The 24,445-nt window shown below is 37.5% G+C and overlaps 1 protein-coding gene across 3 annotated transcripts in view; it reads left to right on the forward strand.

The window, feature by feature from the left end:
• Nucleotides 1–23,235, forward strand: part of strn4 (striatin, calmodulin binding protein 4) — a 32,264-nt gene extending 9,029 nt beyond the window's left edge. The window contains exons 2-19 of one of the 3 annotated variants that reach the window (XR_012367850.1): nucleotides 7,407–7,510; nucleotides 9,274–9,350; nucleotides 9,728–9,806; nucleotides 9,891–10,076; nucleotides 10,325–10,499; nucleotides 10,618–10,774; nucleotides 11,644–11,745; nucleotides 11,863–11,981; nucleotides 12,872–13,047; nucleotides 13,216–13,263; nucleotides 13,496–13,617; nucleotides 16,012–16,179; nucleotides 16,260–16,400; nucleotides 17,965–18,063; nucleotides 18,538–18,624; nucleotides 18,761–18,926; nucleotides 20,880–22,091; nucleotides 22,128–23,235. Coding sequence is in view for 2 of the 3 variants with exons in the window: in XM_073863301.1 (XP_073719402.1) it covers nucleotides 7,407–7,510; nucleotides 9,274–9,350; nucleotides 9,728–9,806; nucleotides 9,891–10,076; nucleotides 10,325–10,499; nucleotides 10,618–10,774; nucleotides 11,644–11,745; nucleotides 11,863–11,981; nucleotides 12,872–13,047; nucleotides 13,216–13,263; nucleotides 13,496–13,617; nucleotides 16,012–16,179; nucleotides 16,260–16,400; nucleotides 17,965–18,063; nucleotides 18,538–18,624; nucleotides 18,761–18,926; nucleotides 20,880–20,883 (2,010 nt within the window). In the remaining variant the exon portion in view is untranslated. Of the gene's footprint in view, nucleotides 1–7,406; nucleotides 7,511–9,273; nucleotides 9,351–9,727; nucleotides 9,807–9,890; nucleotides 10,077–10,324; nucleotides 10,500–10,617; nucleotides 10,775–11,643; nucleotides 11,746–11,862; nucleotides 11,982–12,871; nucleotides 13,048–13,215; nucleotides 13,264–13,495; nucleotides 13,618–16,011; nucleotides 16,180–16,259; nucleotides 16,401–17,964; nucleotides 18,064–18,537; nucleotides 18,625–18,760; nucleotides 18,976–20,879 lie in introns of those variants that run through there. The other 2 variants (XM_073863301.1, XM_055196012.2) reach the window with 2 other exon arrangements.
• Nucleotides 23,236–24,445: the final 1,210 nt, after the last annotated feature.

Below are 24,445 nucleotides of genomic sequence, written 5' to 3' on the forward strand. Positions count from 1 at the left end.
GGCTAAGCTAAATGCTATCGTAGCGTCGCAGCGCGCCCCAGCGCCCACGTGCACACACACAGATGATAGAGGGATGATTCAACAGTTCTTAGTTAAGGTAATAACATATTTTAATATTGAAAATGAGTAGACTATTCCTTTAACCCTTTAGTTTCACTTCACGCTGCTATTCCTGTTAAAGGTTTTATTTGTCGTAGTTTCTGCAGCATTCATTTTTATTTAATTGTTTTTCATAAAATATTATTATTTTTTCTTTGATGCGTACACACCGCCCCCTTGAATGCACCGCCCACAAATAATTGAGGGGCAACTCAAAATGAAAAATGTTTGCCAACTCTAAGAAAACGAAAGTATAACAAAATATAATTAATCTTAATTTAATAGGTAGCTTGGTAATCTTGTTTCTAGTAACATTTTCCGAACAGTCTAATTTCCTGATTGACAATGATTGCAGATCCACAGCCTTTGTGTGACTTCAAAGGATGAAACACAGGCAATTACTTTCTTTTGTAATAATGTCATCAGAGTCTTTCAGAGTCCTGCCATAACAGGTTTTCTGCCTACACTGTGGCAACCGCAGTTGAGCCGGTCTCCATGAAGACCTGTGCCAACTTGTCATGCTTCACTTTTCCTGCAAGTTAGCCATGGAAACGGAGAGATTTTGAAACAAATGCTGCATCCTACATAAAGATCGAAAAATGACAAAGTAACCCAAATTGTTTTGTTAGTGGGGTAATTTTTGGTTAGTTGGGCACAACTTATCTCATGAATATAAAGTGAAGTACTTTATGCTTAAAGGTGCATTGTGTCAATTTTGACAAAAAAAAAGTAATATAGTGTACATAACTATTTTATCAGTGGTGTATAAAGACCTTACATAATGAACTGTTATGTTTTTTATCACCTTAGAATGATCCTGTCGCTGTCATGTTTCTACGGTAGCCCTAAATGGACAAACTGCTTTAAGATTTGTTTATAGTTGCGCTTTGGTCCGCAACGCGAGCTTCTGCTGATTGCGCGCGCGTCTCAAAGCGTTTATAGTTGATGCACTCACTGTTGCACTATTATTTGAACCGCCAGGGGCTGACGCAAGCAATTAAATCATATACAGATACAAAGAAGAGGATAGAAGTCGTCGTCCGCTGGAACAACCCTGGTGCTTCTAACATCAGAACTTGATATATAAATATGAGAACATGAATAAAACAACACTCTCTTAAATGTGTCTTTATTAAACATTATCATTTCATGATATCAATTCATGGATTGTTCAAAGAGATACGTCACAGGCTTGCCTGTTTGGACGAATCGCCTAGAGGTCCGTCATTTTCGGATGTGGAGCCACGCGTGCCGTTACAAAAATTGCTGTGCACACCTCCACATGAAATGGGGTCTCGCGCACGACCTGCCACTCTGCGTTGACGCCATTTTTGCTGCATGCACCAACGCGCTCATGCAGGCACGTCGAGTATAAACATAACAGAGTGCATTTTGTCACTATGTTGTCTCAGACGTTTGTCCTGTGGCGGCTACTGTAGCTTCTCTGTAAGTGGTGGACTGAGCCGTTGGTTGCAATTTGCAACCACACAGCTAGATGTCGCTTAAATCTACACAGTGCATGTTTAAAGGAATGGTTTATCCAAATATAAAACTGCTCTTATAGTTTATTAAGGGTATCACGATTTTGATTTTAAATTGAAATTAAGTCACAACCTCGAACTTCGAATTAAAACATGGAATCATCGATGCTGCCACGACCCCATGTCACGTCCGGTCGGCTTGCCAAGCGGGAAAAAAAACACGCGTTGAGTGCTGCGAGTCAACCGTAGCTAGCTACAGCCAGTAAAAAGATAGCATGGCAGATGCAGGAGACACCACGTGAGCTGCTCTTTACATGGGAAACAAATAAAGGAAGCGCCTACCACCTTCAGCTGAACTCAATCAGAGCAGGCGTGCACAGGAGAGCGGCGTCTGTGACAAAACCGGTCGAACTGAGATCTGTTTAAGTTTCACAACAACTTATTTCAGTTGCTTAAAAGTTAAGAAAACATCATTTAAACATGACTTATTGGGGTATAGTCTCAAAATCTCGTCTGGTGGTAATAAAAGCGCATTTTAAGGTGCAAAGTACTGATGGGAATGTTCATCTGACAGGAAGTTTCGTTTTATCAGGTATGTGCGTGTACCATATTTTTCCACTGGCAGCACGACTAATATGGCAGGGTTTAAAGTCAGATATTATATTTCATAAAAATCTAGTCTAAAAATGGCATTTTTTTGTGCCTTCAAAAAAAGTATAAATCGAGAATCGAATCGTGTCCTTGGAATTGAAAATGTAATCGAATCGAGGATTTGGAGAATCATGACACCTAGGGGTGCACCGAAATTTCGGTCGCCGAAAATTTCGGTGCAAAATGGTATTATCGGTTTCGGGCCGAAATAAAAAATCCAGCCGAAAATGTCAACCGAAAATGAATATCAATCGCGCCCTCCCATCTGTGCGCTAGCACTTGAGTTTCACTCACGGTGATCAGTCGTCACCCACCCCTCCCCTTCGTGCTCAAGCAGGTTTCACTCACGGTCGAGCTGTTTTGTTCTGCAAAGATTAATCATGTCTTGATGTGTAAACTTTAGAGAGAGTCGCGCTAATGTGTCTCATACTGTAATCCATTAACATACATTTGGCGAATAAAGCAATGAAACACAACGTAACGTTTTTATGTGGAGCGACTGTTGCGCTGTTTGAGATTCACCCTCCTTCTCTGTGTGTGCGTGCGTTTAAGTGCCCTTAATAGTGCTACTCCTTTTACAAATTTTGTTTATTTTATGCCAGGTTCTGCTCGTATAATGTTTGGAGCAATCCGCACAGACGTGACTGAACAGATTTTTCTGCTGCGTGTCAAATTTTTGAGAAATACCTCTGTAAAGCGGACCGTGCCTGTCATGCTGTCCCTTTGTCATATTAAAAAGAATCTGACAAAATGTTGTTCATTATTGCACAAAATGTTCTTCACGAATTCACTGCCATTTAAGTTATCTGATTGCCCTACTATTTGTATTTCTGTTTATTTTTGCTTTGTTGTGTTATTTCTGCACTTTCAGTGATTGGCATGTCAATGTTTGCAGCTTTGAAGCCTCTTTTCCACAGCTTTTCAACCCATGATTCCACAGTGGCGTATGCGGTTAGTGCTGTGCTTTGGGAACCTGAGTTCATGGGTTCAAATCCCATGTGCAGTGTTTTTTTGTCTTAACTTTTTTCTCACTTAAGTTTTGTGATTTTCATACTATACATTGTATTTCAGTTATTTGTGCTCTCTGTTGTCATTTCTGCACTTTTGGTAATTGCTGGATATCAATGTTTACAGCTCTAAATCTCTATTCTATAGGTTGGACACACCAACTGAGTGGTTTAATCGTTTCCTCAGTGGCGCATGCGGTAACTGCTGTGCTTTGGGAACTTGAGTTCATGGGTTCGAATCCCATGTGCGGTGCTTTTTGTCTTCACTTTTTTTTCTCACTTAAGTTTTGTGATTTTCATACAATACATTGTATTTCAGTTATTTGTGCTCTCTGTTGTCATTTCTGCACGTTTGGTAATTGCTGGATATCAATGTTTACAGCTCTAAATCTCTATTCTATTGCTTGGACACACCAACTCAGTGGTTTAATCGTTTACTCAGTGGCACATGCGGTAACTGCTGTGCTTTGGGAACCTGAGGTCATGGGTTCAAATCCCAGCTCTTACTTTCACTTATTGAGATTTCCTTTTGTGTTCACTTTAACACGTTCTTCTCGACCTGTCTGGTTTTCCACACGTGTTATATTTTTGCCATCTTAACTGTTGTTGCTCCGCACTGCAGTGGTTCTGCTCTGCATTTGCTTTGCTTCGGGTTCGACCTCTGTATTGCGCGCTTTCTGCGCTTTGCGCATTTGCTGCGTCGTGTGGTTTTTGCTGTGCTTTGGGTGCTCATTGCGCTGAAGGTGCTTGGCCCCGCAATTGCTGCTTGCAGCTATATTTATTATTATTATTCTGCTTCCTCTTCTTAGCCATAGGCGTCTATGGCAGCCCTACAAACCGTACATAGGAAAATGATGAAATTTGGCACAGTTGTAGTGGTGGTCTTAAAAAGTCATGTGACCAAAAATGGGGTCTCTAGTACTAACTCTATAGCGCCACCAGCAGTGCAAAAATTCAATGTTCAAATGGTTATAACTGCTGATCCGCTTGATCTATGAAAATTCTACTTAGTACACGTGATTGCTCTCCTCATGCTTGTTGTTTTTAATACCTTACAGTAAAACTCCACCCATTACAGTAGTGGCCATTTTGAAATGTACAGTATTCCATTTATTCGCTACTCCTCTTTCAAATTTGGTTCAATTGTTATGAAATTTGGCAGAGGTGAACTTTGGAGTGAGCCGCACAGAAATGACCAAACCGAATTTGGATATTTATCTTTGTTCAAAAGTAATAAATGCGCAAACTTAACAAGGTTGACACAAAAATAGTTCTGAGGCTGTATCTCTGTCATTCTTTCATCAATTGAAATGAAATTTCGTACACGTCATGTCGACCATAAACTGGGGGTCCATGCCAAATTTGGTGACAGCGCCACCTATGGGTCATGAGATATGGAAAATGGCTTTTTTTGCCCATAACTACTGAAATGTTTGTCAGAAAATTATGATCTTGGTGTTTACGGATTCCTTGGCTCATGCCGAATCTGTCGATATGTATTATGTCGGGTTTAACCACACCACCTGTCCGTCATTTTGAAATTGGTCATAAATTGTTATATCTTTTGAACTATTGGACATATTTGTGCAAAAATAGTTAGGGAGCTTCGGCATGATGTCCTGAAGGTACCTGGGAAGTCAGAGTACAGCGCCACCTAGGGGTTATAAACTATAACAGTTCTTATAGAACTGCTTATATCTTCAGAATACTTTGTCTGATATACATTTTCTTTGTGAAATTTTATTTACTGTTTTTTGCCGATCGCAACAATACCTTGTTTGTCATTTTCCATCATTCTGTTCATGTGTTATTGTAAGGCATATGGTAAATGATTTTTTCACTACTCCTTTTACAAATTTTGTTTATTTTATGCCAGGTTCTGCTTGTATAATGTTTGGAGCAATCCGCACAGACGTGACTGAACAGATTTTTCTGCTGAGTGTCAAATTTTTGAGAAATACCTCTGTAAAGCGGACCGTGCCTGTCATGCTGTCCCTTTGTCATATTAAAAAGAATCTGACAAAATTTTCCCATGTTGTTCATTATTGTACAAAATGTTCTTCACGAATTCAGTGCCATTTAAGTTATCTGATTGCCCTACACTTTGTATTTCTGTTTATTTTTGCTTTGTTGTGTTATTTCTGCCCTTTCAGTGATTGGCATGTCAATGTTTGCAGTTTTGAAGCCTCTTTTCCACAGCCTTTCAACCCATGATTCCTCAGTGGCGCATGCGGTTAGTGCTGTGCTTTGAGAACCTGGGTTCATGGGTTCAAATCCCATGTGCAGTGGTTTTTTGTCTTAACTTTTTTTCTCACTTAAGTTTTGTGATTTTCATACTATACATTGTATTTCAGTTATTTGTGCTCTCTGTTGTCATTTCTACACTTTTGGTAATTGCTGGATATCAATGTTTACAGCTCTAAATCTCTATTCTATAGCTTGGACACACCAACTCAGTGGTTTAATCGTTTACTCAGTGGCGCATGCGGTTAGTGCTGTGCTTTGGGAACATGAGGTCATGGGTTCAAATCCCAGCTCTTACTTTCACTTATTGAGATTTCCTTTTGTGTTCCCTTTAACACGTTCTTCTCGACCTGTCTGGTTTTCCACACGTGTTATATTTTTGAAATCTTTTCTGTTGTTGCTCCGCACTGCAGTGGTTCTGCTCTGCATTTGCTTTGCTTCGGGTTCGAGCTCTGTATTGCACGCTTTCTGTGCTTTGCGCATTTGCTGCGTTGTGTGGTTTTTGCTGTGCTTTGGGTGCTCATTGCGCTGAAGGTGCTTGACCCCGCAATTGCTGCTTGCAGCTATATTTAATGTACAACTTTGTTCTTTTTTATAAATGTTTGCAATTTCTTTATTGTTTATTAGATTTTTTTTTTCACCGAAATTAATAATTTATTTCGGTGTTTCGGTTTCGGTTTTTCGGCCTTGGTTTGCTTTTTTCGGTTTCGGCCAAGAATTTTCATTTCTGTGCATCCCTAATGACACCCCTATAGTTTATCCTCATGCCATATCAGATAAATATGGGTTCCTTTCTTTAGCCGAACACAAACAATATTTTTTATATTAAAAATTGCATAATTTTTTACTTTTTTATGAGGCGTCTTCAACATGGCTATGCTCAAAAATGCACAAACATCCATCATTTAAATAATCTAAATGACTCCATTGGGTTAACAATGCATGTGTGAGAAGATAATTGAATATTTTGGGATGTATTCTTTTCACATATTTTTAAGGACTAACTAAAAAATTGGCATGGCATGGATTATTAGTTTTGGGCACGCTTATGGACACATTGCGCAAATTGCGATGCTAATGATTTGCATAATTGTATATTTGTGATAGTAATTTGTACTGGTAAAAATACTATTTCACAGCTATTATTGAAGCATTTTTACTAGTGGGTTATTATGTTTTTATTGTATATCAAGTCGGTGCCTGTACAGTCCTGTGGTGTGACTGCATTTGTGTTTTCACTGATGGTGTGGGGGTGTTTGTAGGAGACAGAAGTAAAATAAAGGCCATGACTGCATGTGCTGACCAACAAGATGCATTCTGATATTATTTTATACCTGAAGGCTTTGTGTAGTAAATGCCGCTCCATCTGAAAGCAGGTGATGACTATTTCTAATCAAGGAACTGGCTTTACTGCATGATGGGCATGACATCCCATGCAAATTATCATGCAGCCCTAATCACTGAGCCATGGCACTACCACAGTACTTCGTGTAAAGTTTTTAGGAATAGAAAACAAATAAAATGGTCAAAACAATGCAAGGACGCAGTTTAGTAAACATTAGATTATTATGGGTTCTACTTTGGCCTACAGGGGGTGCTAGAGGGCAGTGGTTGTTATTGGTCTCCCTTTTTCTCTGTCAAACCGCGAATGACTGGGAAATGATCAGTTTGTGGGTTTCTACCCCTTTTTGATCGCTCTGCCTCCAACATACTTGAATTTCATGGTTCTGGTCAGACCTCGGTCAGGAGCGGGCTAAAATAAAGCTTGTGAAATGAAAGGCCTTTAGTTAACTCCTGCCCTCAGAACCTCATCCTCTGTGGTTGAATCACACAGATTTAAGAGAAAACCTTTCATTTGCTTTTGAAGGAATGTTGTTTGAATCTTTACCATATATTTTTTCTTCTGTCTTTGTCTTTGCATCAGGCTCAGGTGGCTTTTCTGCAGGGTGAGAGGAAAGGTCAGGAGAACATGAAGCAGGATCTGGTGCGGCGGATCAAGATGCTGGAATACGCACTGAAGCAGGAACGGTGAGCACACACAGACGCTCAAACACAGATACACACAATCATTCGGTGTAATGTGAAACGGGTGTTTTGGTGGAGAGGCTACCCAGATGTTACCCTGAAGCACATTTTTGTCATTTCCTTGCTTTCTAAAAAATTAGGGAAGAGAGTTTAACAATTCTGATTCCACTTAAAGGAATAGTTCACCCAAACATGATAATTCTCTTATAATTTACTCCTCTATTGCCAGGATATACAACAATTTAAAATGTCATCATTTTATCTTATATGTTATTTTTTAATTGTTTTATTCATCCATGCATCTACCAAAAAAGCATGCATATCAATCATAAAAGTAACCTAGACTCCATTGAGTCTAGCGAACTGAAAAAAAAACGTGCCGGGGCGTGGCAATCAAAGGGGCGGGGCGTACGCGTCATGGTAAAAATTTAAATATTTTTATTTAAAACACTCAAATAAAACTTAATTTTGAAGAAACTATGACAGAAAATGAACACATACTAGATTATTAATGAATTAAATGTTTTATCTCTAATGGGAATAGCTGCATGATGACGTGAAACCAAAGGGTTAATAAACACAAACTGAAGCAGATGTTGTAGAATGTCTGGCGAACGATGATAGATAGCGCAAAAATGGTAAAAACTGATTATTTCCCACGTTTAATTACATTATCTTAAAGGAGTGCAACTACTGTAGCATGTAAATAATGCACATAAATAACGTGAGCAAAAGCGCTCAACAATTATATCGAATCAATAGGAAGGTGAAACCTAGCTAGCAGGTTGCTCAAACAACAAAAATCACCAGCCATCTTACTTTAAATGTGCAAGAACTATAGACTAATACAATAACAGGCTTAAATAAACCCAAAACATAAGTCCACTTACATTTCTCACGGACATGTGTTTTATCACCTGGCTATCCTCCAGACAGTGACGGAACATTTCTTTATCTAATTTCGGCTGTGTGGTGCGCGTGCCCGCTCGCGGTGTAAACAGTGTCCGCGCTATTTGGAGGACCTAGTTAAAGCGCTAGGGTTTCCCAGCTTAGGCGGGCCGCCCGAACTACAAAGTGCTGTCTTATCATGGCAGACATATATGACAACTACACTATAAAAAAAAATGCATTTTGAAATTACAACTTTATTTTGCAAGTCAATTTAACATACAATTTTTTGTTTTGACTTGTGATAAGTTGACATAACTTACAAAAAAGTTGAAATTGTTAAAAAAAACTTAATTTGTTAAGTATGTTGTTTTGACATAATTTTTTACAGTTTAGAACTATAAACTACAGTTTAGAGATATATTTGAGATGGCACGATGGAAAGGAAATAATACATTTGTTTTATATAATTTTGTTTTTCATTTTAGGTGAACTATTTCTTTAACTGTTTAGAATTGAATTGATTATTCCAGAAATATTAAAATAAATAAAATGATTTTAGCATGCAAAACTTGTTTTGCCTAGTCCAAATGATCAGATTATATTCATTTTTGTCAACAGAACAAGTCAAAAATATAATAACTTCGATACCAAAAGTGTTTCCACAGGTATTTAAATAGTATATATGCAACGTATAAATCCTAAATGTATTCAATATAAAAAACAAACAAACAAAATAATCATTTTAAACAAAAATGTGTAGTATTTTAGTATATATTATTTATAGTATATATTATTTTTTTTATTTTACTTTTATGTCAAAGAAAACTAGATCCACTATCATTGCTGTTATGTTAAACATTTAATTCTGATCTCAGGGCCAAACACCAGAAGCTTAAAAGCGGCACTGACCAGAGTCCTGGAGAGAAGAAACCAGAAACTGAGGCAGAAACAGGTAACAACCTACGAATATTTCAGTCAGATATGTCAAATCATATTTATATTTACCAATACTTATTAGCCTTATTAGCATTTTTTACAGTCCAGCATATTATTTCAATTGTTTGCTATGGAAATGCCATGTTTTTAAAAAACGGAGAGGCGCTAAGCGTTTATTCTGCACTGAGCATTGAGCTTGAAATGTGGGTTTGAAATAATCTTTGGGAAAATGCTGGGCTTGTAAATGTCTGTGGATGTTTGCTCGCGTATGTGTAAAAAAAGACGATACCCAGGGCTTTATACATAGCCCAGATTTATAAAATTATCTTCTGTAAGTTGATTATACATACAACTCCTTTATGTTGAGTGGTATCATTTTTACGTCTTTCACAGTACCCAATGGGCCTGCAGATTCAGACTCCGAGCCAACCAATCAGATGCCATGGAAAGAAGGGCGCCAGTTATTGCGCAAGTCGGTGTACTTTGCTTTCTTCCTGCCTAAAAACCCAAACGTATTCATCAACATGTTTCGTTGACCCTGTGAATGCGTTTGCAGGTACCTGGAGGAGGTTGGATACTCCGACACCATCTTGGACATGCGCTCAAAACGCGTTCGTTCCCTGCTGGGTCGCAACAGCCCGGAAGCCAACGGACCACCGCCCAGCGAACCGTCTACAGAACCAGAAGCTCGCAGCGGGGGAGAATCGCTGCTGGTGCGCCAAATAGAAGAGCAGATCAAAAGGTTAGAGCAATAAACACTGATAGGATTTAATGATGGGCAAAATGTTTAAGGGTTTTGCATGAACGTGATATGATATGAATCCTCCAAATTTATTTCCATCGACAATGGAGGTAAAAACTACAACTCCCATCATTCCACATCACTCCATCACAGCATCATGGCCGTTCTTATTATAGTTGCAAAAATGACATATTGTGCCTTTAAAAATACTTTTGAGCTTATCTCTCATGTTTAAACACGTGTTTCAGGCGTGCTGGGAAAGAGAGCTCTAAAGAACGGATGGGTGGTTCCGTTCTGGATAAAATTCCTTTCCTCCGTGGCTGTGAGGACGATGAGGATGACAGTGACGAAGAGGAAGACTTCCAGGGCATGACTACAGACTGCATCGACGGACCACGAAAAAACAAGAAGTCCAGAAGCAAGGTCAATGTGTTTGTTCGCTGATAAGGCCCATTCGCAGAGATCCTGTTTGGTATGGTAGTAAACAACATAATTGCTGCAATAAATCCTGGCAACGATCTTGTGTTCTGTTCGCATGCAGATGGGCGAAGAGCCTATGACCACAGATCTTGATCCTGAGGATGACGATGATGAAGATGACTCTGAGGACGCCCTGGGCGAGTTTGATTTTTTGGCCTCAGGAGAGGAACCGGAGGGTGCAGGGGAGGCTCGCATCTCTGGAGACGGCCGTGAATTAGGTACGGAGAGCTGATAGGGCAAAATATATTTTTTTTTTTCGAAAAGAAACTTCACATTTCATGCAAGTTCATCTAATTTAACTGTTAATAATATCAATATTACATACCTATAGTCTTGACATGTTTTAAGTTCAGGTTTTAGGAAAAACAACAAATATGTTGAAATATGCTTGTTTTAATAAAAATCTATCCCTGCACAGTGTCAATGAGGTTTGCTTGTTAAATGTATTACAATACAGCTTGTGTATTTGGCGTTGTTTTTATGACAATGATGTAAGGGTTCCCCTTTATCTTCATGCTGTGACCACTCATTGTTTTCATTTAAGTTGCTTTTGTTTGTTACTTCCTGTTGAAAAAATCTGGGCCGCTGCTTTCATATGATGTCACTGTATGTTTGTCTGCTTCCCTGATATTTTCTTGACCTCTTCTGAACATGTAATCAAACTGTGAAAGTAAATAACTAGTGACGGCAGATTTACCGTATTTTCCGGACTATAAGTCGCACTTTTGTTCATAGTTTGGCTGGTCCTGCGACTTATAGTCAGGTGCGACTTATATGTCAAAATTAATTTATACTGACTAACATGAATCCAAAGAAAACATTACCGTCTACAACCACGAGAGGGCGCTCCTGTAGCCTACCCCTGAATAAACTGTTAACTGAAACATTAACTTAAAGACAACGGAGAAAGACTTAACAAACAAAATGCCCCCAAAAGAATAATAATTTTCTAAATAAATGCGACTTATAGTCCAGTCCAATGCATTTTTTGACTGATGCGACTTATACTCCGGAGCGACTTATAGTCCGGAAAATACGGTAAAGTTTTGGCTGCTGATTTGTTTACTCCTCCCTCTTTTGTCTGCAGGTTCAGAGAACCGGCGAAACAAGTTGCAAGGCATTATGTCAGATTTCCCCCAAAAATCCGCTCCACCCCCCTCTATCCCAGGCCAGGCGCGGTCCAGTGAGGGTGAGATCAGCTGTATCCTAAACTGTGTGCTTGACACGGATAGCCGGTGGTAGACAACCATTTTATTTGATGTAAGAAAATTGTTAAAAGAAATTGCTGTGTCTGTTTATACTGTAGGGGGCGCTCTGGGATTCTCGTCCGATGTTTTTATACTGGATGCAGTTGGAGGAGGAGATATGAACCTTGGAGAGCTGGCTGACCTTACAGTTGCCAACGACAATGACCTCACTATTGATGTTAGTTTTTTGCGTAAATTTTCCTTGTTGTTAAGGATCGTTTTTTGCTGCAGCATTTAAAGAAATTGTTCACCCGAAAAAGAAAATTTGCCCAATTAAATCAAAGATAGTACAAAATAGTTTATGCTTAAAACAAGAATTTTTTTTAAAACTAAATCTTCCCTGCTGAAAAAACCAGCATACCAGCATACCATCAAGACCAGCATATGTTGTGTTTTGGTGCTGGTTTGCTAGTGAACATCAGCTAAACCAGCATCAGCACCAGCATTAGCACCAGCTAAACCAGCATCAAACCAGCATTAACACCAGCTAAACCAGCACCAGCTTCCCATGCTGGTCATACCAGCATATGTTGTGTTTTGGTGCTGGTATGCTGGTGACCACTAGCTAAACCAGCATAGACCAGCATAATTCCCATGCTGGTTTGATGCTGTTTTTTTCAGCAGGGTTGTTTTACGAATTTGTAGATATTGTAATTTAAAACAAGAATAAAAAGTTTTATGACAACTTTCCGGTGAACTTTTCTTTTAACATGTACAAACAATATGTTATGTAAGTATTCATGCATGTATTTATTATTTATTTTTTCACATTTGCCAAAACACATTGTTATAAAGCACTATAGACCATTTCAAAAGATGTAAACAACACTGGTCCAGAAACACTTCCTGTTTCTAACTGTTTTTTATTCTTTTCACATATATCATTATCTTTAAGATGTTTGTTTAACTTTTTGATTCAGTTCTATATGTTCTGTTGGACGTATTTCATCCCAATGTTTATCTAGTGTTAAAAAACTGAAACAGGAAGTGCTTCTGGACCAGTGTTGTTTACGTTTTATAGACAGTTAATGTGCAATACATAATTTTTTGTTGTTTTCGTCTCTGAAGTTGCAAGATAATCGAGAAGAGTTCAAGAAAACGTGGAATCCCCGCTTTACACTGCGAAGCCATTTCGATGCCATCCGAGCGTTGACCTTTCACCCCAGCCAGGCCGTCCTGCTGAGCGCCTCAGAGGACGGAACGCTCAAACTGTGGAACCTTAACAAGGCCATGCACTCCAAAAAGTAAGATCCACATCCATAACCGAGACAAAGACCCAATGATACAGAAACATACTGGACTTTATTAGTCCGAGCATCTTACTATAATTGTGTTTGTGCGAGAAATGTGCCTTAGAAATATCAATCCATGAGTCTCATGGGGTACTAAACATCCCATTTCTGCTCTTTTAGAAATGCAGCGCTGGACGTTGAGCCCATTTACACATTCAGGGCACACAGGTAAGTGCGACCAGGTTTATAATCGAGCAGAGCATTACTAACAAATGTAGCAAAAGTAATGTTATTACCATGTTTTTTTTGCCTATGTTTCTATATTCTAGGAAGTACCTTGAATTACAATATTAATGCTAATGCTATTTTATATGGATGATAATAATTCTGTCAAATTATCATGGTGCGGCAACAGTAAATGTCTTTATATAAAGGTTTTAATATTTGTGTGTTGATGTAGTGGTGCCGTTCTTTCTCTGGCCATGGGAGAAGAAGGGGAGTCCTGTTATAGTGGAGGTCTGGATGGGACTTTGCGCGGATGGAAGATTCCAGACCTTAACGTGGATCCTTATGACAACTACGGTAAGATGCACATATAAACAACAGAAAGTTTGGTTCACTTTATACCTTCCACACCTTTGCAACATATAATAAAGCCCCTTTAACTACCTACAACATTTTAGCAACTCCCCAGAGAGAGACATACCTAAACTATTTAAAGTGACCCTGGTAACAACCTAAAACACCTTAGCTTCTGCATAGCAACATACTAAAACTATTCAAGATACCCTAGCCACCATAACAGTGGCGGCTCGTGACTGCTCATCCGAGGGGCGCAAATTCAGAATATGTGTTCTGCGCGTCGAGCGATCCTATGTGCATCACATGTTTTGTCAAAATAAGTGCCTGCTGCACACGCGTCAAAACAGTTTATAATAAAAGAGACGCTCACGTTCACAAAATACACGCAAGACACTCCCTTAACACTAACCTCTGATTACGCATGAGATTATGCGAGTATCTGGCAAACGTGGGCGTCTCTTTTATCATAAACCCTTTAGATGCGTCTGCAGCTGGCACTTATTTTGACAAGACACATGATGCACATAAGATCGCTCGACGCGTAGAACACAATTTTTGAAATTACGAACCACACACATGACGGGCTACATACATGTTGTGACGAACTTCGCATCCAGCGCCCTCGAAAAAAGAGGTCACCGGCCGCCACTGCACCAAAATGAAGTTCTTGTAACCACCTTAGCAACTGCATATCAACAAACTAAAACTATTCAAGATACCCTAGCCACCATAATGAAGTTTTTGTAACCACCTAAAACACCTTAGCAACTGCATAGCAACATACTAAAACTTAGAGCTGTCAAACGATTAATCGCGATTAATTGCATACAAAATAAAAGTTGCATTTGCATAATATATGTGCGTGTACTGTGTCTACTTATTATGTGTATATAAATACACACACACATACATGTATATATTTAAGAAAAATTGTATTATATAGATTTTTTTTATTTATACGTAATATAAAATATATAAAATATATATTTACATGTAATTGTTTCTTAAATATATACAAAAATGTGTGTATTTATATATACATAATAATTACACACAGTAAACACACACACACATATACACACACAAACTTTTATTTTGTAAACAATTAATTCCGATTAATCGTTTGATAGCCCTAAAAACTATTCAAGATACCCTAGCCACCATAATGAAGTTCTTGTAACCACCTTAGCAACTGCATAGCAACATACTAAAACTGTTCAAGATACCCTAGCCACCATAATGAAGTTCTTATAACCACCTAAAACACCTTAGCAACTGCATAGCAACGTACTAAAACTTAGAGCTGTCAAACGATTAATCGCGATTAATTGCATACAAAATAAAAGTTGCAATTGCATAATATATGTGCGTGTACAGTGTCTACTTATTATGTTTATATAAATACACACACATACATGTATACATTTAAGAAAAATGTTATATAGATTGTTATTTATTTATATGTATTATAAAATATATAACTAAATATATATTTACATGTAATTGTTTCTTAAATATATACAAAAATGTGTGTATATATATATATATATATATATATATATATATATATATATATATATATATATATATATATATAATTACACACATATACACACACAAACTTTTATTTTGTAAACGATTAATCACGATTAATCAGATTAACCAGATTAACCAAATAGCAGCACATTAAAAGTAAAGCGCTGATAATGACTCAGAACACCTTACCAAACCATACCAAAACATTAAAACTATTCAAAATACCTTAGCGACAGAATAAATCCCTGTTACCCATCAAAACCCCATAGCAACCGCTCAGCAACATGCTAAAAACTATTCAAACTGCCTTGGCAACACACAATGAAGTTCAGTAATCACCTAGTACAGTGTTTCTCAACTCTGGTCCGCGAGGACCCCCTTCCAGAAAGTTCTAGATGTCTCCTAATTTAAAACACCTGAACCAACTCATCAGCCTCCTTCCAGAATGTCTCTCCAACAAGCTAATAATTTAAATCAGGTGTGTTAATTAAGTAGACATCTAAAACATTCTGGAAGGGGGTCCTTGAGGACCAGGGATGAGAAACACTGACCTAGAACACTCTAGCAACTGCATAGCAACATAAACTATTAAAAATACCTCAGCAACAGAATAAATCCTGATTACCCATCTAGAACAACTAAGCAACTGCATAGCAACATACTAAAAACTATTTGAAATACAATAGCAACACAAAATAAAGTCCTGGTAAACCCCTTAGCAACTGCATAGCAAACTGTTCAGAATATCTTTGGTCATTAACAAACAGTGTTGAGCTTCTGCATGTTTTATTGCAATCCACTAGAGGGCGCTCAGTCAATAGGTGAAGTGAATGGACTAACACGTATGCTTGTATTCAGATCCAGGTGTGGAGAGCAGCGTTTTGTCAGGTCATGAAGATGCAGTCTGGGGTCTGGCCTATTCTCCCAGCCTGAAGCGCTTAGCATCGTGCTCGGCAGATGGCACTGTTCGCTTATGGGACCCACACAGTTCCTCACCGTGTGTGTCTGTCTTCAATAAAGAGATAGGTGAGTAGGGGAGGGCACATGTTCACATTCATGTTGTTTTTCTCTATGTACTTCTCTCTATAATTATCTTGTATTCTCAGAACATGGCACTCCCACCTCCGTTGCCTTTGTCAACTCAGACCCGTCTCAGGTCGTCGTGTCTTTCGATGGGGGCGAGACTCTCCTTTATGACCTCAACACAGAGCAAAGCATTATGGCCTTGGAGACCCAGACTAAGGATGGTAAGCACCAGTTCATGTCGTTGAATGTGTTTTGTGTACTATAAAATTATTTGCTGGTGCTGTAAGATCTAATTTACGATTGGTTTATTTTTTTATATATTTGGAACATTTTCTCTTGGAAGACTAAAAAGAAAGAGCTTTTATTAGGGTTGTTAGGAGTGTTTAAGTAAACAAAACCACAATTCTTTACATATTTTTAATGCAAGTTTAATTCATAATTTTAATAAAAATATTAGGGCTTAATCGGGATTAATCGCATACAAAATAAAAGTTTGTTTGCATTATATATTTGTGTGTGTATTGGGTGTAATTATTATGTAAATTATTTATGTATATTTTTAAATGTATATATCATATAAAATATATCAAAATGTTATATATATATATATATATATATATATATATATATATATATATATATATATATATATATATATATATATATATATATATATATATATATATATATATATATATATCATATAAAATATATCAAAATGTTATATATATATATACTAGATTTTGATATATTTATGTGTGCAGGTGATGCAAGCCATACTACCAATATATATATATATATATATATATATATATATATATATATATATATACTAGATTTTGATATATGTGTGTGTGTGTGTGTGTGTGTGTGTGTATGCATATATATATATACATGTATATGTGTGTGTGTGTGTAAATGCATATGTTAAATGCATATGTTCATGTGTTTGTATTTATATATACAAAATAATTAAGCACAATGCACACACACACACACATATTATGCAATAACATAACAAAATTTTATTTTGTATGTAATTAATCCTGATAGCCCTACAAAATATATAAAATAATAATACATTTGCAATGTTTGAAGTCGCTGTTGCAGGTGATGCAAGCCATACTACCAACACTATTTTCAAATATTTTTGTCTTGTTTTCAGTAAAAATATCTAAAAATTAATAAAGATGCTTTTTCTTGATGAGCAAAACGACCCAAGAAAATAAGTCTCGTTTTTAGACCAAAAATATAAAATTTAAGTGATTTTGTGCAGAAAACCCGAAAAAAAATCTGCCAACGGGGTAAGCTATTTTTTCCTGAATTTTTCTTGAATTTAATGTTTAAGAAAAATGTCAAGATTTTTTTGCTTACCCCATTGGCAGATTTTTTTGCTTGTTTTCTGCACAAAATCTCTTAAATTTGATATTTTTGGTCTAAAAACTAGACTTTTTTTCTTGGGTCGTTTTGCTCATCAAGAAAAAGCATCTTAATTTAGGATTTTTTAAAATATTTTTACTGAAAACAAGACAAAAATACTAAGAATTTTTTCTTGAAAATCATTTTTTGCAGTGAAGGTAATCATACCAGTAGTTGATTTTAATGCAGTTTAATGTTAATGCAATGAGGGTAATAGCAATAGATTTAAGGGTTCACCAAGTTATGTTTCTATTTAAACATATTCTCATTCTGAAACATGTCTCATTACAGAAGTAAAATATGTGTTATATGCTGAGTTTGTTGTGTGAATATAAATTTTTTTATTTGTTTTACTGCCCCCTGCAGGCAGCGAGCTGATTAACCGTGTGGTCAGTCATCCCTCTCAACCAATTTCCATAACTGCCCATGAGAACCGCACCATCCGCTTCCTAGACAACAAGACAGGTGTGTGTGTGTGTGTGTCAATAGCTTGTTGCAATTTTAAAGGATATCTGAGGCCGATAACAACACAGTTTATTTTCCTGCTGTGCTCTGTGGAAACTATAAATACACCACCAAAGCCATTTCTCTCCCCCACCGCGTCGTCACAATGGATCTGTCGGAGCAGTTACAGAAGAAAAAACACACCGCAACCTTTACTCGCTACACAAGAAAGCAAAAAAAATTCGGGTTTTACCTTGATGCACATTTGCTAATTCCTATTTATTGTTAATTTATGCATTTGGCAGACACGACATACAGTGCATTAAGGATCTGTGCTGTCCGGGATCAAACCCATTATCTTGGCGTTGCAAGCGGCATGCTTTACCATTAAGGTTTATGCTGTATAGTTTTAATGTTATAGTGGTGCTTTAAAGATGTAAAATATCCCACACATCATCTTCAGTATTTTCTCTCTCTGTCCTCTCCTCGCTACAGGAAAAGTGATTCATTCCATGGTAGCTCACCTGGATGCTGTAACCAGTCTCGCCACAGACCCTAAAGGCACTTACCTCATCTCCGGCAGTAAGTAAATACACAGATGCATGCCATCTCCAGTGTGTGACGTCAAAGTGAAAAACCCCAAGCCACCCGAGGCCTTTAAATCAATAAATAAACACATTTCCTTTTTGTTTCTCCCTTTTATCGTTTCTTTTTTAAGGTCACGACTGCTCGGTGCGCTTGTGGATGCTGGACAATCGCACGTGCGTGCAAGAGATCACGGCGCACAGAAAGAAACACGATGAGGCCATTCATGACGTGGCCTTCCACCCGTCACAGCCCTTCATCGCCAGCGGAGGGGCAGACGCGCTCGCCAAGATCTTCGTTTGATTTTCTCTCTGGTAAACCAACAAAATCCTAAACTTACATTTAGGGCTGGGACAATAAATGAAGAGTTTGGTTCCAAAACGCAATAAATCCATTTTGACAAATTTTGGTAAAAACGTGTTTTCTATACCAAGAAAGTGACAAGATGAAAACAACTATTTTCTGTTACAAACTTTCACACAGCATCTTTAGGTTATAAAAACATAAAAAATTCAAATCCATAAGTTGATTTTCAAAGATTTATTATAAAAACGGATAATTTTTTCCACAAAATGCAATAAATCCATGACAAGTTTTTATTCAAAATGCTATAAATCTATTGAATCAATAGCCTATATAAATGTGCATTCATCTTTGCCATGTTATATTCATTTAGTTGACTAGTTGTACACACTAATTAAAAATATAAACATTAATGTTATTAATCAAAACACTTACTTTGTCATATTAAGATCACTGTCATTGCGGTTACTTGACATCCTCGCTTAACGTCTTTCACAGAGATCAGCTGTAAAATGTTTTTGGTCCTGCTCGATTTTCGTTGACTTTGAGTAAAATTATGGAAAGTTTTTCATAAGATCCTCTGGGGTCAATGTGTTAGCATGAGAAGCTTGCTGTCGGGAGAACAAGCACCCGTCTCCCGAGTGCCTCTCGCGGAAATTATTAGATGTTGATGGCTTACGTTTCTTTCTCGTCACAGAAAACCATCACAGTTTTATCAATGCAATTAAAGTATTATTTTGTTTTGTTTGTTGATCACGAAGTACAAAGTAGATGAGGAAAACTATGACTCCGTGTACTCAGCGCGTCCGCCATTGTTTGTTTACATTGCGTGACTGGTGGGCTGTAATATCAGAAATGGATTTATTGCGTTCTGTAAAAAAGGAGCAGTGGCGTTTATCGCATTTTGGGAAAAAAGGGAGAAAAGATGACAGAATAACACGGCGGATATTGGATTTTGCGTAAAATTAAGAATTTACTTTTAACTACTGACCTGATATAATGCTGATTTTGGCAGTAACTCATTTTTTTCAAAAATGGCGTTTATCGCGTTTTGGAACCAAACTCTTCAAATAGTGTGATTCTGCTATGCTTCTCAATGAACTGCAGTGAAATGCAGCTACATCCAAAAGCCATAAGGTGCTCTCGTGCAGAAACTTAAAGGCGGGGTGCACGATCTCTGATAGCCAATGTTGACATTTGAAATCACCTTAACAAACACCCCCCTACCCCAATAGAATCTGAACCTACTTTTGATAGACCCGTCCACACATATGCAACTCAGGCAATGATGTCGGTTAGTAGACATGCCCCTTACTGCTGATTGGCTACAAGTGTGCTTTGGTACTCCTAAAATTTACACACCGCACCTTTAACGGCACTCCAAGAGATCTATATCTGGTGGCCCTATTTTAATGGTGCATTGTGTAACTTTTAGACGGACCTCTTGACAGAAATGCGATATAATTTACATAACTATATTATCAGTGGTGTATAAAGACTTTATATTATGAACTGTATTGTTTTTATTACCTTAGAATCAACCGTTTTTATCTAAATACACTGGGTCCACTTACATGGAAGTCGCCGTCATGTTTCCACAGTAGCCCTAAATGGACAAACTAATATACAGAGCACGTTTTGTCACTACGTTGTCACTTCTCTATGCATTTCGAAAGGGAGGGTGAGCTGTGGACTGGGCCGTTGGTTGCAATTCACAATCTCACCACTAGATGCCACTAAAAATCTACACATTGGACAATACAATACAATACACCTTTATTGTCCACACCAGCAAAAACCAAACACACTTACCAACACATACAACAGAACACATAAATTACAAAACATAAATTAAGCTAAAAATGTAGGGAAAAATACATATCTTTAATTTATGCCAGTCAGAAATGTTTATATGTGTGTAGTTTTGCATGGTCTGACCTAATCTGTGCTTGATTTTCTCTCTGGAGAGACGCCATCACTACTGGGCCAAACAAATGAACCGCTGAATATCCCAACAACGCACACGATCACACGAACACGCTCACACTAACTGAGGGGAACAATGTACTACACGCCACTGCCTGTGTTAAAGGCACCGAACTCAATAACCCGAAATCTTTTTATGGATGCCTCACATGTTGTGATAAGAATTGTACTGCTTTTAATACTAATGGTCTTGATTCAGTTTTAGACGACACTACTAAATTAAATTACTTGCTCTATCTGCACAGTGTGTAGACAGAGACGTCCATTCTGTTGACAGATGGACGCACACACAAACACACACGACATAAACACACACACCCTGGGTTTTAATTTAATGCTTAGTTTAGGTTTAATGATTCGAAGGCTCTCGGTAAGAAAGACATAACCCAAGCCTAGACAAATTCACAATGCAGTTGCATTAATACTAATATGTGAATTAACGTCTTCACCTAAACGTTGCCTGGTAACGCCCGTGCATTTCATTCCAAAGGCCGTTCGAGATGAGATTATTATTTTGTTTGTCAGTTTGAGTACAACACAGCTTTAAGTCTCAAAGCTACGAGCCTTCAGCCTCCGAAATACACAAAATCATCGTTTTATGTGTATGACAAACACATCGACTAAAACCAAACCGAGTACCGACGTGCGTTCGTGACATCGTCAGCACAAGCCTTTGATATCATCGCTCTTCATTGTGCATATCCATAATAGTCATCCGACTGTCGACTAGTGTATTATAAAGTTTTGTGTCCATGAATTTTTCGGGAAGATCTGCAAAGGATTTCCAAACAGAATGCGCTGTGCATAGCACGCCGTTTTAATATCTTGGTGCTAAGATTTCCTATGAATCAGGGACCTGTTCACTACGCGGGTCGTAAAGTATCAAAGCTCCGGCCGACGCCTGCCGCGAGCGATAATGTCATGTTGTTTGGCATTTCAGAGTCGCAGCCACCGTGTTGGGAATTTCAGCATGTTTCTGGTGTGCCGCGGTGGCTTTAACATTTCGTCAGGGTATTTTTAGGCGACGATTGCCGGGTGAACATTGCAGAAACTACAAATTCCAGTATCTCAGTACAGCTGTGTTATAAAATGAGTATCTTTTGTATTTTTGACATGAACTCAGATCATGTGAACCTTCGCTTTTTGTCTGTTAGGGAGAAGCGATATAAAGACGAGTGAAGCCCGCTATCTGTAAAGTAACATGAATCAAGGCGAAGCATCTTAACCCGAGACATCAGTTATAAATGTCGGCTTGATGGATCTTGTGGCTCTAAACGAGGTGAGAAGAGTTGGGAGTTAAATCGGATTTTCTGTTCACGTTTTCCGGTGTTTATTTTTATCTTTAACTGGTTTTCCGTGGACTGATAGCCAGGAGGCAAGTCAGAAGTGATGGAAACACTGATGGGTCGAGTGCCATAAAGATCACTGTAGCGTGGATTTACCTCGACCACCTTCATCGCTCTAATGCAGAAAATGAGCCTAACCTTAACTTAGGCCATGAATGTCACAGACCGGTGATATCCCACAATCCTTTGCTGCTCTTTTGCTCAAAACTTCGTCCCGTACACTAACGGTTAGCTTTATTTACGTGTGGGATAACAAATGGTTCAGTCATCTATGTATTGATGCATTTTTACATTTTATTTCCCAAAGAATGCCGATTGCATGAACGTTTAGATGAGTCCTGCTGTCTCTTCTGTACACCACAGCTCTCGATGCAATACAACAACACGCATTCCTTACCGAGAGAGGACGTAAATTTGTGTAAAGAACGAAAGAAATGGAAAATGTTCATATCTTGCCAATGCAAATTTCTAATTTTTTCACTTGCTTTTCTTTACTAGACATTATTATTATTATTATGATAACTAGTAATATGGTGTAAGAAGACAGTAGTACTTTTTTGCTATAGGCTTAAGACTTGCTTGTGATTGTGAAGAAGCCTAAAAAAATAAAAAAGAGAGAATCGTATGAATTTATGAGGAAATTTCAGTCCACAGCCAAGGTAAACGGACCTGTTTGTTACGCGTTTTAATTTTTTAATAGCAATTTATCACTGTGTGATATTTTGTACATCATATTAAGCTGTATTCGAACAATATCCTCTAACTACAAGGGATGAAAAGACCAGCCTTTTATTTATTTTGTTTTATTATACATATTTTTAAACCGCTTTCTAGCTTCTATCGAATTACATTTTTTTCATTATTTCTGTTCAATTTTCTTTCTCTTTTTTTTGGTTACTTTGCAGGTCTTGTGTTGTATGTAAAAAAAAGAAATCAAAAAACAACTGAATAAAAACATGATTTTGTACAGAGATTCGGTTTTTGTGTAAATCCTTCTGTATGATGAAGAAGTGTCACCATTTGACCCAGTCTGTGGAAAAATCATTGATTTACATTTTTGGCGTGACCTTAATATATTATATTTTCACAGGTGTTCTTTACATTATATTTAGGATGATTTTATGTAGAAAACCGTAAAAATGACTTGAGCTGGGTTTGCATAGATTGCGAGTGTCACGCACGCTGTAAAAAGTATCATATAAACATATATTTTTATGTTATGTTAATCTAAAAATTAAGTTACCAATTTCAACTTGTTTTTACAAGTTGTCAAGACTTAAAATAGTATGTTGAACTGACTTCCAAAACCAAGTTGTTTTTTCAGTGCATGTGTTAACAGGCCTAATCTCTACTTCATGTCTGATATTGGTGGGCTGATGCTGAATAAGTAAAATGAAACCCATATTTTAAGGGATTTCATAATAGTAATAAACTGTACTTTGTGTATTTTTGGCATGACACTGTAAAAATTCCTTGTTGCACATGCACTTAAATGCTTAAGTTTAAACAAGTTAAGTCTAGTGAGGAATTAGTATAAATAAAAAATGAAAGTGGAATGGGCTTAAAGGATTACTCCACTTTCTTAAAAAAATCTATATAACCCCCATGTCATACAAAATTTCGATGTCTTTCTTTGTCCAGTTGAGAAGCATTTAAAGAAACAGTATGTAGGATTGTGGCTAAAACTGGTACTGCAATCACACAACTGGTGGCCAATACATAACATGACAACATAAACATCAGTTGAGGGCTGCAACTCCACTTTTTAAATGACAATATCCTGGCCGGACCACTGTTGTCAGTGATATAAGTATTTGAAATGAAAATGATTTCTTAATGTCTAGTGACATAACGGGGCCATTTTATGATTAATTGATATACATTTCTTACATACTGTTCCTTTAAGTTTTATGAGGAAAACATTTCAGGATTTTTTTCAATTTAATAGACTTTATTGGACCTCAACAGTTCAGGTTCAATGCAGTTTAAAATTGCAGTTTCAACTCAGCTTCAAAGGGCTCTAAACGATCCCAAACTAGTCATTAGGGTCTTAGGCCTATCTATAGCGAAAAGATTGCCATTTTTGGCAAGAAAATGTGCACTTTCACACCAGCCGTGTGAAAGCCAGTGCAGCCACGTAACTGCGTAAACACATCGAAAGGTCAAGCGTCATATTTGAAACA

This window comes from Misgurnus anguillicaudatus, chromosome 24 (genome assembly GCF_027580225.2).
Source record: "Misgurnus anguillicaudatus chromosome 24, ASM2758022v2, whole genome shotgun sequence".
NCBI lineage: Eukaryota > Metazoa > Chordata > Actinopteri > Cypriniformes > Cobitidae > Misgurnus > Misgurnus anguillicaudatus.